Here is an 18,278-nt window from a genome sequence, read left to right as displayed (position 1 = left end):
GCAATTAAGCCCAATAACAACTAATGGCCGGCCATAAGGGTGGAAGGTAGTGAACTTTGCTTAATTGCAAGTTTGCCACTCCATTGTGAGGTGGTATAAAGACATCTTTATAGCCATTTCATCCTTAGGGTTTCTAATTGAATTTGGGTGAAACCTATTCTCTCATTTTCACCTTAGGGGAGGAACATCTAGCAATCTTTCTTCCCTAAGTCATCCATTTCATCTTCACACAATATCTTTGGTGTGGAGACTTAGAGACACCAAACTTTTGGTGTTTTGGAGAACAAATCCTCAAATCCTCAAAGAAGAAAAAGGAGCACTAAAAGGGAGGAAATCACAAGGAAGATTCAAGGAGCAAGGAGGTGACTTGAAGGCCCTCCACTTGGGTGAATCCCTTGTGCAATCAAGGATGAGCTTCAAGGGTAAAGAATCTCTAAATTCTTATTCTCTTTAATTTTGTTAAAGAGTCTTATGGTTCACCATATACTAGGCTTTGAAAGTCATGGGTTTTATGAATTGTTTTTGAATGCATGCCTACTTTAAAGAGTTATTAGTTTGCATATGTATTCAAATGTTCTTACATGTTCTTAGTTAGGACAAAATTTTTCCTTCACATACATCCACATCACAAGGCCCACAAGGGCAAAATAGTCATTTCAGCGCACTTGAGGATAAAATATATTATAAATCGGGACGGGTCGTCACAGTACAAACTGGTCAAATCTATTTAATTTGAGTAGTTTAGTTTGAATTTTACACTTTAATATCGAAAACTAAAATTCTTAAACCATACAAATTTGAAAAAATCTTTTCTTTCTAAAAATTCCTCATTTTGAAAAAAATTACCCTAGTTATTATTCAATCCATCACATAAAGGTCGCCTTTAATTTATGTTAGAGAGTATAAAAATTTAGGATAATTGTTTATGAAGGGAAATTATCAAACCATTCTAGTCACTAAACCAAATAGTTCACTTAAATGTACTAGTTTGGTTCTATTATGCTACTCTTTAATTCTTAAACTGAACAAATCTATTTCATACTATTACATTGGTTAAGTGAGTGATTTGAGAATGAAATCGAACCAAACCAAGCAATAATCCTCTCTTGATTCTAAACTCGTTTGTTTAATGGAGTTGTATATTCACAGTTTGATAAGAGTAGATGACAAATTTTGGCCCTGAGAACTCGTTTGGTGGGCCGGAGAAGATAAGTTGTTGTATTTAGGGTTGGTTAGACTAGGATTGAAAAGAATAAGTTGGGAATCTTGGGATATTGGCCTTGTTTGCAGTAAACAATTCAATTGGATAGGTTAGGATATGATTTATCCTTTTTTATTTTTTTTATTTTTTTTTTATTTTTTATTTTTTTTAAGTTTTATTATTAAGAAGAGGGGGAAGAATTCGAAAATATTACAATTATTTAGGAGAAGGGGAGTTTATTTAAAGAAAAGGGATTTTCGAACTCGGAACGCATGGTAGAACCCAACACCCTATCCATTTGAATAGAAGCAACGATCACCTTTGGCGACAGAACCAATAGCAACCCACAATGTTACAACGCTCGTGACCAGCCCACTCACCAAAGTGCATAACTCCCATTGATGATCCATAACCTCACGACGTTATTCTGATGACCCTAAGATGTCAAGGCAGCAACAACGAGAGAGAGAACTTGCAACCAACAACGATTGCGACCCATAACGATGATCAAGCATTGACCTATAATGACGAACCGACCACACCACAACCTACGATGTAGTGATGGAGGAGACGACATCAAAATGAAGGCGTGAACGTGAGCCTTTGTGTTGGACTTGTACCCATGTCAAGCAATGAGTTACAAAACCCTTGTTATCATGGATTTGAATTTAAAATACATATTTCATCTATAATGTTATTTTAAACTCATAGACATTTTGTTAGAACATCTCCTATGGGGTTTTATCCTCCATGACACTGCTACATTTGAAACCCTAAAGAGAAATTAGCTAGAAAATTGGGCTAATATCCACCACTTGAGCTAGCAACTTTTTTCCTTAAGTAGCAAATGTCATGCCCTGATCCCGACATACGTCCAAGACGATGAGAGACAATAAAATGTAAGGGCATGCCAGGAAATACAAATTGAAATACTAAACTAAGAATAACAATAATCACATTTGTTTAAGGAAAGTATAGGGGTAACCTAACACTCCAAGCTCTTTGAACTCTGTCTGCTACCCCAAAACTTCTTGTAATTATTTATACCTGCACAATGACCCCTACACCATGGGAATGGTGCACCGGGCAACCAATAACCCAGATAAGCCGCAGAGCTCGTGTGAGTGACAATAATTCTACGCATGTGATACTATAAAAAACCAACCATCGATTTTGTTTATAAACATTAAATATAAAATCATATTTTATGAATCATAATGAAGTCATTGAAAATCCTGAAGGAGTCACCCAGACCTCCAACGGCTTATCTGAAACAAATCACAAAAGCTCACAACCATAAACTCATACAACACAATGAAAAGTAGGGTTTGAGCGACACAATTCGACCGAAGCCTACATCTCTAAAGCTATCTTAATCCAAACTCAATCCGAAGAATCAACAAAGAAATCAATCAGGTTTTGAACCTCTCAATGAAACCATAATACCAAACGAGATTCCGGATCACTTAACGAAATTCAACCAAGATACGATTTTGGACCACTCAACGGAATTACGGAGTAGAAGGGATTCTGGACCTCTCAACGAAATCCAAGTGGACACGATTTCGGACCTCTCAACGGAATTGTGGAGTACAATGGAGACCACTCAACGAAATCCAAGCTAGATACGATTTTGGACCACTCAACGGAATCGCGGAGCACAAGGGATTCCGGACCACTCAATGGAATCCAAACGGAGCAGGGAACCGAACCACTCAACGGAACCCCAGCGGAAACCCAGTTCTGGATCACTCAATGGAACCGAGCAGAAGGTCAACAACCATAATGTACAACAGCTCAAAGGGACGAGACAAGGCACAAGTTGCTTAATTTACAAAGGCTTAACAAAATGAAACAAAGTGCAAGTACTAAATTTAAAACGAATTAACGAAGAGGAACATGAAACAATATTGAAGCAAAAAATCCCTATCACAATGGGTTAATGGTCCATTACTAGCCCTCACATTTCATCAAAACATGCCAATCATACAAATCAAACCATATTTTAAATATACACATGAAATCTCATTTCATAAACATAAATCGATGGCTAAATATTAAAAATAACAATTCAATAGAAAACATATTTATAAAAGCAAGTCATATCCACACAGGATAATAACTATGAAAACAGAGTAATCACATATTAAAGTCACTCACCTGGAGCCCGCACTACGACTCCTTAGCAAGAATATCGAGATGTCACGAACGATCGTCGCCTAGAATAAATATCAAAACACATCTTAGAGTTTTATCGATAGAACACGTAATCGTAGCTTGGCACGTCATCTAGGACATTCTAGAATGATTTGGAACCAGTTGACCAAAGTTAACAGTGGGTCAAAGGTCAACCATCGAGTCCACAACCCTAGCAATCCAATTCAGAAGATCCACAGATCGGATTTTGGATCCGTAACTTCCTAAGGTCCTAATTATGCTCATAGAACAACATACTAAAATTTCATTGTGATTCGACGATCAGATCTCCATTAATCGCAAATTCAAGTGGTGATCAACGTTTGATTTTACAAACTTAGAAGTTCAATTCGGGAAGATCCGTATGTCAGATTCCTGATCCATAAATTGCTAATGTTCTCAAATATAATATCCTATTAAAGTTTAGTGACGATCCAACTGTTGGATCGTCAATTCATATAATAACCAAGTGGCAGTCTCTATCAAAACTATAGTCATACGACGAGATTTCGTCAATCAAATGTCATATATGGAGTCAGGGTATTCAAATTAGTTTAGAAAGGGCAGGTGGGGTCTTGGCCCACATGCTGCCACAGACGGTGACCAGTCACCCCGATTAGTCGAAAAATTCAACTTTTTCCAAAAATTACCAAAATTTTACTTGAAGGAAAATCTTAATTAGTAGAGCAAATTTTATACCTATGGCCAAGTCCAATTTAGCTGGGAAAGGCCCCAAATTGGCTCACACCCGTCAGAAACCCTATAATGGGTGAGCTTCGATTCTCCTTCCTCGGTGTTCTGACACCCCTACAATTGGTTGGGTCTGCTTCCTGGGTCCAAGTGGAGTTGATTAAGGGTGGTTGTGGGTGGTGAGACTCACTAGAACGGCGGGATCGCCGTCAAAACTCCACCGGTCACCCGCACGGTTTTGGACTTAAAAATCCTTAAATTTGGGAGAGTAAGGTAGATGGGGAGTTGTGGAAGAGGTTGCAAGTGGTGGATCTATGAATTTCAATGGAAAAAAATGGTGAAATTTGTTAGAATCAAATCGGGTTGGCCGTGGGTACACAGGTCAACCGAATGGAGTGGAGATTCGTCTCTATCCTCTCCTAATTGGCTGGCTCACTCTCCCTAATTTCTGATTGGTCCTTAGTTCCTTTAATTTGATTGGTCACTTGTCCTTGTAGCTGAATGGTCCCCTTATTTTTGCTTAAATTTAATTGGGCTTATTCCTTATGGGAGTTTAATGAATTTAAAATCTATAGTATAGTAAAACGACTTCAAATGTCTGTAACTGTACTGTTATAATCCGGACTCGCAAACGACTTTCGCCTATGACCTCGTAGTTTCGAGATCTATTTGGAAACATTAATTGTGACCTCGAAAGGTTAACAAATTTTAAAGATTAATTACAAAAATTCAAATCCCATAACTATTCAATTTAATTCCTAAAATTAACGATATTAAAATTAACTAATAAAGATAGCGTAAATGTGAAATACATATTTAAATAACGAGATACATAATGAATAGTGAAATTTCGGGGACGATTTCACAGCAAAACATTAGGCTACCTCTAGCCCAAAAAGCACTGGGTCCCACGAAAAAAGTAGCTACCATGTGAGCCAAATCTTGCCACTCTCCACCCACTTGCAAATACGCTAAAACTTTCATTTTACTTTTATTTTTTAATTTCTTTTTCTTTACATATTTTTATTCCAAAGGTCATCCTTCATTTTATCTGTATGTTTAATGCTTAAGACATAAAATGAAATAAGATGTTCTACTAAAAGGGTTTACTTTTATTAATTTCTATATAAAAACATACTACATATTAAAATGACTTTAGGGGTGCATTTGTTTGGCCTCACTAACTCTCACTAGATTAGACTGGACTACCTATTAGTGACTAAATTTAATGAGACTAAAAGGGACTTGCATGGACTACGTATTAGTGTAGTTTAGTGTTTGTTACATATTGGGACTAAGTTTAATGAGACTAAATGGGACTCGCATGGACTAACGGACACTCTAGAAGCGAAAGCCTCAATAGGACTAAAGACCACGTTCTTTCTCTGCACTCCTCCTCTAAGGCTATCTCCAACCACTTTGGCCAGAGGGCCAAATGACCAAAAATAGCTCAAAGTGACACGAAAACCATCGCCAACCGAGGGCCAGGCCAAAGGGCTCATGGCCTCCACCGGGCCAGAAAGGAGAAAAGGGCCAACCGGGAGCCAGCCAGCTAGCCCCGGGTCGGGCCATAAATTTGAAACCAACGGCTAGCTGACGTCAGTTACCGTTGAATTTGATTTTTTTTTATTATTAGGCCAAATTTTTTTAAAAAATATTTAATTATAGGCCGAGAAAGATATGATTAGTTTATAATTAGGGTGTTCCTTTTATAAGCTTGTTTGCTTACTCAATTCCCTTCCATGGCCGATGTGGGACTTTAACGCTTAAAGGCAAAATGTTTTGTCGTGAGAGCTGCTACTTGTGAATCATCTCTGGACTTGAACTAACATTTAGCCATAATTATTTGGGGTTATATATATATATATATATATATATATATATATATATATACACATATACATATATTTGTGGATGATCTCGTGACTTGAACTAACGACAGTTGTTTACATCTGAATATCATCCTACAAATGGCGGATGATGATGATGATTTTAGACTTTAAATTTAAGTTGTTGTAGTTTTTAAATTTAATTTGTAATTTTTAAATTTAAATAATAAATTATATTTGACCCTATGACCCTTTGGCCCTCGGTTGGAGATGATTTTTTGTCACAAGGTTATGTTTGGCCTATGACTTTCTGGCCCATTGGTTGGAGATGGTAAAAAATACGGCCATGCACTGTTCATTAAAATATTAATTTCTTGGAGGGCTATAAGGTTAAAACAAGCCCTCTGGCCCACCTTCGATTGGAGATGGCCTAAGTCCTAGACCTCTTTCTGCGCTTCTTCTGTCTTCATTCTCTGCCATATTCTGCCTTTTCTCCTCCGACAAGATCCACATACCTCCACCCTCTCTGATCGTCGTGGGCATAGATCACCCATTTCTTGAACTACTCCGGCCAGAGGCCATTGACCTGTCGACGGACCCCTCGCTTACTCGTCCTCTTTTTGCACGTCAAAATCAAAGGTCCACTTGAATTGATTTCACATTTTAGGAATTGGAATTGGATTTGGATTGGGTTTGAGTCAGTAGGAAGATACTGGAATTGGATTTTATTTATTTATTTATATTTTATAATTTTAAAAATTAATTATTTTTTTATTATCATATCTCTTAGTTCGACACTGCATCAAACCCTTCACTAAATCAGTCTATCTTACTCTATTATAAGCCAATCCAACTTGGTATCTGAAGTTAGTTTAGTCTAAGATAGTCTGGTGCAACAAACGCATCCTAGTCTAGAGACCTGAATTGAAAACATAAACAAACAATATACTTAAATTGCAAGGGCATTACAATTTAATTATGAGATGAAATCTTATCTTGTCTGATTTCAAAGGAATATACCAACGGATAAGATTGAGATAAGAGAATTTAATCCAACAGATTGTAATAAGAGAACCTAATCCAATGATTCATAACTTATGAAATTTAATTTTATTTAATAAATAGCCCTTCATTAAAAGAAGTTCTTTTATAAAACCCTAAAAATTCGTAAATTCTAAAATAGATTATATCCATTATTTTCCCACATACAAATCCCTTCACTAGGATCTATTTTTGTCAACGTAGTGGCCTAGAAAATGCAAGAATATGGAGTGGGGCCTCCCACCTAGTTGAAAACCCGGGACTTTAGGGAAGAACTCAAACAAAGTACCAAAATTCAACCCAGAAAACGTGGCTTACACATGAAACCCATTTCAGTTGTAATTTTATTTTCATACCCCAAAACGAAAACATAGAAAAAGTTTCAGTTTTTTTTCCACCCACGCCCACCATTTCCTTCTTTCTTTCTTCAATGGTTGCCTAAAACACTTGGGCCATTTTTGTTGAAAAAAAAGAAAGAAGAGGATTCGGAACCTAGTGTTGTGTGAGACGTGTGAGACGTGTGAGACGCGTGAGAGCATTAGTGGCGGTGGTGGTGGCTCTTGCTTGTCTCTGCTTTTCCATGTGCTTAGTTGGTTATCCTTTCACCTTTTAGACCCGAAACCGGGAACGCAGCTAGTTGGAGAGAAAGACGCTATCGCCACTAGTTACTTATGTGTTGCAAAAAAGATGCTCTTTTTATCAGTCCTTTTGGGTGTTCGCTAATCTGTACGCATTTGATTTCTGTGCTGCTCGGTTCTCCTCGGATCCAATTCATCAGGTAAGAGAAAAAAAATTGGTCTTGTAGTTTTTTTATTGTATATTTTATCAATGGGTTGAACTTTTTCTTGGAGGTGTCAGGAGTCGGTCAATTATGTTGTATGGCCACTTTGTGACCTTTTTATTTTAATAATAGGCAACTTTTGAGGCTTTAATTGTGATTTTTGTAATATTATTTTTAATTTCCTTTCTGGGTTTTGTTTGTATGGAGGTAAGATGCGTAAAGATTGAATCTTTCTTAGTCTTCTGTCTTCTTCCTCCTCAGTTCTTAGAGAAAGTGTACTGTTCTGGGCAGAGAAAAAGAAATTAAACTATGAACAGCTGCAAATCAGGAGTTAAGTATTTTTGTTTTGACTGAATTAGAAGGTAAATTGTTTGGGTTGGTGAGATTAAGTAGGTGGTAATTTTTGCTTTTTGTATTTCCATATGAGGTGTTTCTTGCTTTTTTGCTGCTTTGGATTAGGGAGAAAGTTTGAAACTTTTGAAGATATTTTGCATTTGGTGTTGATTGCATAACAAATAAATAAATAAAAATCTCCAAGCTTATTTTCTAAGATTGTGCTGGAGCCTTATGCTTCAAACTTCAGATTATGAAAACAATATCCCATCCCAAGCATGGTATTCGGCAACTTCCTTCAATTTCTGGATTTATTTCCAAAGTTTCTGAGTTGATGATAATTTGCTTGATATGCAGATATATTGGCTTTTGAAAATCTTCCGAATTTCCAAGTGATTTCTTCTTACTTTTGCAAATTGATAGCTTATGCTTACCGCTTGTGTTTGTGTTCAGGTTTTCTTGTAAGATAAGACTTGGACCGAGAGCTGTTATATAGTGCGGTCCACCAACCAACCTATGTAATACAGTTCGGGGCAGAACATAGAGGAAGGTTTATCTGCCATTGATGTGTGCTATTTGATTGGGGTCGGCAGATGGATGATAAATTTGTAGATGCTCAGAAATACCACGCGGGACAAGAGGATTCATTGCATACAGTGAGCGAGGAGCGGGAATCATCAGGAGAAGGTACTTTAAATTCGACTGGCTCAAAATTGAAAAGGTTGATCACATGGTCAAATCCACAGCATGCACTAATTTCAAATGTTAAGCGTTCGCAAATTAGTAAATGTTGCATAAAAGGTTCCTTGTTTCAAAGTGGTATTAGCTTTGACTGTAGGATTCCAAAGCATATACTGAGCTTAGATGAAAAATTTCGTCGTAAATGCATGGAATTGATTCATATTAGTGCATTCAAAGTAGCTCGATGTAATTCAGCTGTGAAATCGAGCTCTTCAAAGATCAGTGCTTTGCACGAGCGCTTGAATGTTGCTGAAATTAGAAGTGGAGATACATGTAGTTCTGCTAGATTCGTGATTGAATGTCCATTGGAAGCTGGAGGTGGGAGTGTAGTAATAAGCCCTTCTGGACGGTGGATTGTAGGTAGAGTTATGGGGAGCAAGAGTATGACAAACATATTAAAAAGCCCTTTGTTTCACCAATTTGGGCCCTTAGGTGGCAATACAGACTTGAGAAGAATAGACTGCAATAATGACAAAGGCTCGATATGCTATGATTACACAGACTCACCTGGCGGATTTAGTTTCTCTTCATCACCGATGCTAGAAAAGGAAAAACCAATTAAGGGAAGCCATAAAAATGAATTTGATGCCGGCCACAAAAGACTTGCTTCTATCTGCAGCACAAACTCAGCGTCATCTGATCAATCTTCTGCTTCTGCTTTCGCCACTGTCTCTCGGGGAATGCTTCAATGCACTTGGAAGGGAGGGAATCCTCATTTTGTTTTCTCCACGGATGAACAAGGGGAGATCTATGTAGCCAACTTGTGGAAAGTTGAGTCTGAAGAGGATAAGACTCTGGACTATATATATTTGTTTCATTCAGGAAAGGGTGGGCAAAAGGACCATGAGATTCGTGATACTGAGTCGCAACTTGTTGGTAAGATGAAAGTCAATAATTTGGTCTCCCTCTGCCCAAACAATTCAAAGATCATGGAGACTGAATTTGTTTTGTTTGGTGGTGGTATTGAGATACAAGCTTCTAGCCATAACCTCAGGAAGAGCAAGGGGTTATCGAAAAAGGTGGTTGAGGCGTTCAGGACAAGTCACTCATCCAAACAAAGAACCATCTCCAAATTGAGTGGACCGTGCTCCATAGTTGAAAATCCTTCTCAGGAGCCATGCCTTGATACAGGCAACAATCATGATGCTCTAGGTGTGCCCAACTTGTTAGAAGATCATCTCCCTCCAAATTTCGAATTGGCTTCCATTGTTGTGAAAGACCATCTCCCTGATGATCGAAAGGAGGAAGCTGGAGGTTGGGGTTTGAAATTTCTGAAGAAAGTTGGGAATAAGAAAATCAGTAACTCCGTGGAGGCTTCAGTACCTATCAAATGTTGTCGTAATAATAGTGATTTCTCTACCAGTATGGATGTCCTAGTCCCAGCAGGAATTCACGGTGGGCCAAGGACCAGAAATGGTGGTCCTTCAAGTCTTACTGAAAGATGGAGATCTGGTGGACAGTGTGACTGTGGAGGTTGGGATCTGGGGTGCCCTCTCACAGTACTCAAAACCAAATCAAGCAAAAAAGACATTTTGCCTCAATCTGACATTCCGGAGGAGTGCAAGTCGTTCGAATTAAATAGAATGGTACGCCAATCTCCTATCTCCTCACTTTCCCTTATTCCCCCCTTTTTGTTCATTACAATGTGAGATAGATCATTTATTGAGCTAGTATTAAAATTGACTTCATCCGTTCATCCATATACGTTGATAATTTTTGTGAATCTGGTGTTTAATCTGATAAGTTACTTTTCCGGTTCTAGTTGTCTTTCAGTTTCTCATGAGAGACCTAATAATCTGAAAAGGTTATGCAATTTGAGAAAATGATATTGTTTTGGGCATAAGATAGATCCTGCGATATTGTATTTTGACTTGAAAAAGAAGAATGAAATGCTTTTATGAATTACATGATGGGAACTGAAACTTGGTATTCACTATTTCCGTGTGATGCTATGCTATTGCTATCTATGATCTCTTCGAAGCCACACCATGTTAGCTGATGGTGAAAAGATTTCCCGAACTTGTCATATACCAACATCTATTCATGCTATTTCTGTCCTACTTTTAACTTTTGAGCAACTATGTAATAATCTGAATTATGTGTTAAGATGCTTATCTTTCATTTCAATTCTTCAGGGTTCAGAGCATGGTCCTTCTGCATGGAGGATGTTGAATGTCCATGATGGATTGTATTTTGTTCATTTTCAACCATCTCTGTCAACTCTGCAGTCTTTCGCAATTGCAGTAGCGATTATCCATGCACAGAGTCCGGCCCTCCAACCCAAATGTACAGGCGTTTTAACTACCAAAGTCCAGGGTTTGAAAATTATGTAGTTTTTATAACTTTTACTTTACACAGCAGTCGGTAATTTACAATACAGATGTATTTAGGATTGAGATGATTTCTATTTAGTTTTGTGGTTTTCAGTTAGCGTGATATAGTGATATCAGACAGTTTTCTGATTCTAGGTTAGTTGGCATTGGTTGGGATTTAGTCCTTGGTTCTTAGGCCACAAACCCTTGTAATCTGCTCCTTTTTATTGAATGTACGAGGTTGTGATATTAATTGAAGTGATGGCAAATCATCTTGAAGCCAATCTCAACTGGGATTTAATTTTGAATTTTCATTTTCCATATAACTCTGGTCTTAACATCCTTGCTCCGGTCACCACTAGTTCGTTCAAGACCATCTTCTTACATGGAATGCATCATTCTGGTGCTCACAAAGTAAGTTTCTTTCATCTTTCTTCCTTCTGGTGCTTGTTTTCATCAGGACATGTTTTAGTTAAAGAGCTTGCATTTGACGTATCAGATACTCTGTAAAACAGTTTTTCACCCACTAGGTATGCATCATATACTCAAAACTAGTTGTCTCACTTTAAATGTAGAAAGTGATAGAGATTGAAACAAAAGAATCTCAGTAGATCACTAGTTAAAAGCCAAAAACATGCCGATTGGCTCGAACTATGGACCAGGCCGCTAATGGTGATTTGGTTTGTAGTGTTATACATAGAAGCAGGTCAAGAATTCTGGATTGCTGTGATGTCTGGATTGTTGATCATGCTACGAGTTTAGTAGCGTGGTTATTAATCTATCATATGCGTTTAGATTATGGTTTATATTTAATGACTAGAAATTTCCGCGAGACATTTTTTCCTCTACGGTATTGTAATATTATTGCTGAGAAAATTCATTTTTCTGCAGTACTAGTGAGAAATCAGAAACAGGCATGATAGATTGTCATTGAACATAATCACTTACAGTGTTTGGTGACACTTCTCTTGATGTGTTTTAGATCGGCTGCCAGCTGATGATCATCAGATGCTTCAATCCATTGATTCAACATTGTTCATGAATTTTATGTTTACCAAACAGATGTATTGGAATAAGGGAAGGTTGCAGCCCTTGAAAATATTTTCAGGGTTTTCGGAGCCATAGCGGTGGTGCATTCATAGAACTCCAAGTACTGCTTCACTTTGTTTTGTTTCCAATTTTTGAAACAAAGTAAAAGTAGTTCTTTTTCAAAGACAATCAAAAGTGGTTCTTTTTTCCCAATGTCCTTCAAAAAAAAATAGAGTAAAATATAAGGGGCTAACTACATTTCCTTTGGAAAAAGCAACCTCAGAGATCTGAGTCCAACCGATGGAAATGCTCTAAATAGGGAAAGATTGGGATGTGTATATAAGGTCTATTTCACCATGCTTGGTAGTTATGCAAAGCTATTAGCAGATACAAGTTTTCTTAACAGTTAGATCATCTCAGGGTGATCCTTTTGTCGACGGATGCTCCTATTACACTCGTAGTCTCTGAAGGATGAGAACCAACTATGTAGCATCTACATCGAGAATTCAAGTATTGTATACGTCATTAGTCCGATCCTTTGTAGGAACTACCCGTAATAACGAACTTGCAAAATGAATCTCTTTATCATAAAGAGATTCGTTGTTCTTTTTTTGGTTGGACCATTCACTGTTTTGAAGAAATGATATTTTTTTATACGAAAAAAAAGAGGATTAAGCTTAACTTTACAATAAACTAAAATGAAACGTTGGGTCCCCCCGCCACACACGCGCGCGATGTCCTCTGCAGAACAGGGAGGAGGAGGAGAAATAAGACCTTCCCAAAAGCCCATTTCTAAGAGAGGCCACGACAATGTTCAAGAGGCCCACGGCATATCTGGTATTTTAACAAAAGAGTATGGACCGAATGGTAATCTGACAAAGTGTTACCCGGCAGGAAACCCTACGCCGCTCTCTCTCTATATATACATCTCCTAAACCCTAATCGCTCTCTCAGTCCCGTTTCCGCAGCAGCCAAGATGTCGAAGCGAGGTTAGTTCTTCGCCGCCTTCTCTCTTCCACTTTTTTGATATTCTCTCTTTGCTTAATTTTCTGTTTGGTTCCTAGGAAAATCTAGTTGATGCATTCAATTCAACGATTTGTATTTGTTTTTGTTTGCCATTAATCAATTTTAACTTCGTAGTTGCTGATTCTTGAGCTATCCTAGGAAAAATGAAATGTTTATTACTTCGATTGAACATTTTCGATGTTGATTTCCGTTGATATGTATCGGATTGGTCATTAAAATGTTACAAAATCCCAGTTTGGACTGATTGTGGGTAAAGATTGCTCTAAGTGAAATTTTATATTTTCCTGTGTGGCGAAACATATGAATAGAAGATAGAAAATGTGGGTATTTGATTATTTAATATGATATGGTTCTGATGTTGATATTTTTGGTTAGGGCGTGGAGGGTCCGCTGGAAACAAGTTTAGGATGTCACTGGGTCTTCCAGTGGCAGCCACTGTGAACTGTGCCGATAACACCGGAGCTAAGAATCTTTACATCATTTCCGTGAAGGGGATCAAGGGTCGTTTGAACCGGTTGCCATCTGCTTGCGTTGGTGACATGGTCATGGCCACTGTCAAGAAGGGAAAGCCTGACCTCAGGAAGAAGGTCCTGCCTGCTGTCATCGTGAGGCAGCGCAAGCCATGGCGCCGAAAGGATGGTGTTTTCATGTACTTTGAAGGTGAATATTATTTTCTTCAGTAATTTCTCATAATGTTTCTGATTTTATTTTTCTTGCTGATTTGTTCTGTTGTTGGATCAAGTGATAGAAAAATTTACTTGGTATGCATACTATATTTCTTTATCCGATCATAACAGTGGGTCTTGACATTGTGTTGCTGGTGATTATTCTTTGGATTTTACTGCATTTTAGAGCTCTTTGTTTGGTAGTTATTATCATTAAGTGTTGTTGGAATTCGTTATAACTAATTTTAATTTTGATGACTAATACGGAATCAGAAACTGCAACTCCGGTGGAGTTCTGTGTGAAGATGATTTGATGCTTCCTAATACCAGCTACATCAATGATTATTGTCTGTCCAATATTTTTTGAGTGGATTCTCTTCTGTATGGAATCTTGTCTTTCACCATTCGATACATACATGTTTTTTATATTAGACATTTATTCTACCCTTGATGTTGCCCCATTGTACATTTGTGATCACTTATTAAGTTGAAATGCATATTTAGGATGACCAGACATAAGTCAAGTGTCCTATCTATCTGGTGATTGATGCTGTTACACTTCTGGAAAATTAATAGGGCCCATTGATACAGGCGTGCTTGCATTTATGCTCACATTAGCTCCATTTGGGCACCACATAATTTGATTAGGTATAGCGTAGTATTATTGTCCTACATTTTGTATTGTGCGTGGGAATGTTTGTTTAGTTCCATTAATGTTTTAAAATATTAGATAACCAGACAGAAGTCAAGTATCCTCTTTAAATGGTGGCTGATACTGTTACACGTTTGGAAAATCGAAGGTGCCCATCGTTACAGCTGTACCTTGCTTTACATGTTCACATCTGTTACATCTGGTCCCAAATTTTGCCATTGAAATTGATTAATGTTTGTAGAACTTGACCGGTAATAGTGTAGTATGGTTATCATACATATTGTGTGCATGGAATTGTTTGTTGGTGAGTCCCAATAGCTTTTAATCATAGCTATAAGATAACCAGACAGAAGTCAAGTATCCTCTTTATTTGGTAGTTGATGCTGTTACACGTCTGGAAAATTGAAAGTGCCCATCGTTACAGGTGTACCTTGCTTTACATGCTCACATCTGTTACATCTGGTCCCTACATATCTGTTCATGTGAATGCACATTTTGTTAGCTTCTTTGTAGTTTTTTTAACTGCTGATAATGTTTATAAAACACTCTCGTGTGCATTTCATTGTCTACCACGGTGTCGTACTGAAACTGTTTGCTTTATCTGCAGATAATGCTGGTGTTATTGTGAATCCGAAGGGAGAAATGAAAGGTACATCCCAAATCATGAAGTTATAAAGTTTGTAACCCTTCGATAGGTTAATTTAGTCGCCTTTTCTTATTGGTTGCTCTTTGTGTTTGTTTAGGGTCTGCTATTACTGGTCCGATCGGAAAGGAGTGTGCTGATCTCTGGCCTAGGATTGCAAGTGCTGCTAATGCCATCGTCTGAATGTTACTCTCTGGGCTTTTGAATAGGACAGATATATGATGAGTTGTGGTTGTTTTTGTTATTAGAAGGCAGGTTTTTCCTGAAATTTGACTAAATTTTGTTTCATCTTGTTGATGTGTTGTGCAAACTTAAATGGATGTTGTTTTGTTCTAGATATTACTGTTATGCTTAATTTTCGGAGTTTAGAAATTGCATTGTGTTATTCCAAATTCTATTTTTCGTTCAAATTCAAGTGTGAATTATGTTCTTACAACTAAATTCCTCCTTTTTGTTTTTTAAACAAATGATTATTTATGCTTATGAGAAAGAGGTAAGCGTAGTTTCACAATGGTAAAAATTGATTCCAGGAACTCGTTTAGTTATTATCTTGGCTGTATCATTAGTATTTATTTTGGGAATTGTTATTAACATTATAAAAATTTTATTCTACATTTTTTACAAGTATATTTTTCTTTTTAATAATAGAAAGTTTGGAGTGCGAAATAAAATTTTTAAAAGTGTTAATAATAATTCTTTTTATTTTGTATAAGGGCTTAAAAGTCACTCTATATAAGGTCAAAACAGCCATTAACTTTTTGTATTAAAAAGTAAGTGGGAAAAGAGGAGTGAGGGATTTGAGCTTCGCAGCATTCTAAATTCGAGTCTCGACCTCAGGCTAGCGTGTTAAAATAATAACTTCATTCTAAATTCGAGTCTTGACCTCAGGCTAGCGTATTAAAATAATAACTTTGTTGTTGAAGATAATTCCAAGAAATAAGCTGAGGGATATTGTAAATTGATTGACATTAGTTTCCTTCCTTTTATGTATGTATAGCAGACGCAATTATAGGAGATAGTCTAGGATCCCTATCCTATATAAAGATGTAATACTAGCATTGAGTTGATATAGAGATTTTATTTTTCACCAAATATTCTTCCTATATGGTACAAGAGCAAACGATCTTGGTAACCTAAAGAAACCCTAGCCGTCACCATGGGAGACGACAATGAAAACTCAAAGAAGCCAACTCAGTTGGGCATGGCATCAAAATTTGATAGTCCCAATCACCCACTGTATCTTCATCATTCAGATCAGCCTAGGTTGGTACTTGTATCACAACTCCTGATCGAGGATAATTATAACACATGGAGTCACTCCATGACCATGGCCCTGACAGTCAAAAACAAATATGGTTTTGTTGATGGGTCGATCAAGAAACCAAGTGAAGAAGACATTGATGAATTGCAGCAATGGAGACGCTGCAACAGCCTGGTCAAAACTTGGTTATTGAGTTCGATCTCCAAGGAGATTGCAGCTAGTGTGTTCTATTGTGATGGAGCACAAGCAGTTTGGAACGAGTTGCGAGAACGCTTTTCTCAGGTAAACAGTGTTCGAGTTTTCCAAATTGAAAATGAAATTCATGATTGTGTTCAAGGCACCATGTCTGTTGGGTCTTATTTTACCAAACTCAAAGGCTTGTGGGATGAAAGGGACATTCTTTCTCCTATCTCAGCTTGCAACTGTGGAATTACGAAGGAGGAATTGTCCTATCGAGAAACACAGAAAACTATCAAGTTTCTCATGGGATTGACTGAGTCCTTCGTTATGATGCGAAGACAAATATTAATGATGGACCCTCTGCCTAAGGTTAGCAAAGCTTACTCTCTTGTTCTCAAACATGAACGTCAGCGTGATGTGTCTGCTAGAAAAGGAGTGACTTAACCTGAGCCATCGGTGTTTGCAACCAGAGAATACACAGAAAGACACCAGGAAGAAAAGTAACAACTTCAAGTGTGAAAAGTGCGACAAGACTGGCCACAACACAGAGAATTGCATATCACATTTGAAGTGCATTTATTGTGGGTGGAGAGGCCACACAGTTGATTATTGTCACAAACTCAAGAAGTCCGAATCCGATAAACCTAAGAGTAATTCTAATGGTAACCATGTTGCTGCACATCAACTTGAGAAGAAGGATCTCTCCAATTCTTTTCCTTTCACACAAGAGCAATGCCAACAAATCCTGAACATGCTCAGCAAGAATAAAACTGTCATGGCGAATCATGTGGGTAATTCCTCAACACATGACGAACTCTCAGGTAAAGCCTTCTGTTTTTCTACTAATGGAAGGAAAACTACTTGGATCCTAGACAGTGGTGCCACAGACCACATGGTTTCTAGTCCCGATTTACTTACTTCTTGGAAGCTTGTCAAAAATAGAACTGTTGAACTTCCAGATGGTTCCATGGCTTATGTTACTCATATTGGACAAATCATATTTGCCTCTAGTTTGGTTCTTGAAAATGTTTTGTGTGTCCCAGTTCTTCAACTAAATCTTATTTCCATCAGTAAACTCACCTATCAATCCATTTGTATCACTGTTTTTCTTAACCATTTTTGTGTAATATAGGACCTACGTTCGGGGAAGATGATTGCGATGGGAACTGAATGAGAGGGGCTTTACTATCTTGATCAAACCAAGAAAGCTTTTTACAATTCTATATGCTCACATTCTCCTAGCCTTTGGCATCAACGTCTTGGGCATCCATCCAACAAAGTGTCTTCTTTATTTTCTGTTTCACACAACAATAAAATTTGTGACGCAGACAAGTGTTTGGTTTGTCCATTGGCTAAACATACCAAATTACAATTTTCTTTAAGTGCCATTTCTAGCAATGCTCCTTTCGAATTATTATATGTTGATATTTGGGGTGGCTATCACATTGCATCTCTTTTGGGGGCACGTTATTTTCTCACCATTGTTGATGATTTCACTAGATGCACTTGGGTGTATTTGATGTGCCATAAGTCTGATACTAGGGATCTTCTAGTTAAATTCATTAACATGGTTGAGACACAATTCTCTTCAAAAGTTAAAATTGTGCGTAGTGACAATGGTCCTAAATTCAAGGTTGAGTCTTTCTATTCTCCCAAAGGCATCGTTCATCAAACTAGTTGTGTCAACACACCACAACA

The 18,278-nt window shown here is 37.6% G+C and overlaps 2 protein-coding genes across 4 annotated transcripts; both read left to right on the top strand.

Annotated features, from left to right (window-relative positions):
* The first annotated feature begins 7,262 nt into the window (after positions 1-7,262).
* Positions 7,263-11,408, top strand: LOC103927056. 3 transcript variants are annotated; one of them, XM_018642535.2, is made up of 3 exons: positions 7,263-7,735; positions 8,525-10,398; positions 10,948-11,408. In XM_018642535.2, the coding sequence occupies exons 2-3, from the start codon at positions 8,665-8,667 to the stop codon at positions 11,143-11,145; spliced, it is 1,932 nt and encodes a 643-aa protein (XP_018498051.2). In that variant the 5' UTR covers positions 7,263-7,735; positions 8,525-8,664; the 3' UTR covers positions 11,146-11,408. The 3 variants fall into 3 exon arrangements, with proteins under 3 accessions (XP_018498051.2, XP_048430570.1, XP_018498052.2); XM_048574613.1 differs by lacking the exon at positions 7,263-7,735 and adding an exon at positions 7,821-8,100; XM_018642536.2 differs by lacking the exon at positions 7,263-7,735 and adding an exon at positions 8,121-8,352.
* A 1,578-nt stretch (positions 11,409-12,986) lies between these two features.
* Positions 12,987-15,511, top strand: LOC103927017 (60S ribosomal protein L23). The gene is made up of 4 exons (XM_009335914.2): positions 12,987-13,142; positions 13,555-13,839; positions 15,104-15,145; positions 15,240-15,511. The coding sequence occupies exons 1-4, from the start codon at positions 13,130-13,132 to the stop codon at positions 15,320-15,322; spliced, it is 423 nt and encodes a 140-aa protein (XP_009334189.1). The 5' UTR covers positions 12,987-13,129; the 3' UTR covers positions 15,323-15,511.
* The last annotated feature ends 2,767 nt before the right edge of the window (positions 15,512-18,278 follow it).

The sequence above is a fragment of a genome, unplaced genomic scaffold, assembly GCF_019419815.1.
Source record: "Pyrus x bretschneideri cultivar Hongxiangsu unplaced genomic scaffold, Pyrus_bretschneideri_v1 Contig73, whole genome shotgun sequence".
Lineage (NCBI taxonomy): Eukaryota > Viridiplantae > Streptophyta > Magnoliopsida > Rosales > Rosaceae > Pyrus > Pyrus x bretschneideri.
Note: the sequence above shows the minus strand (reverse complement) of the source record. Positions and strands in the feature narration are given on the sequence as shown.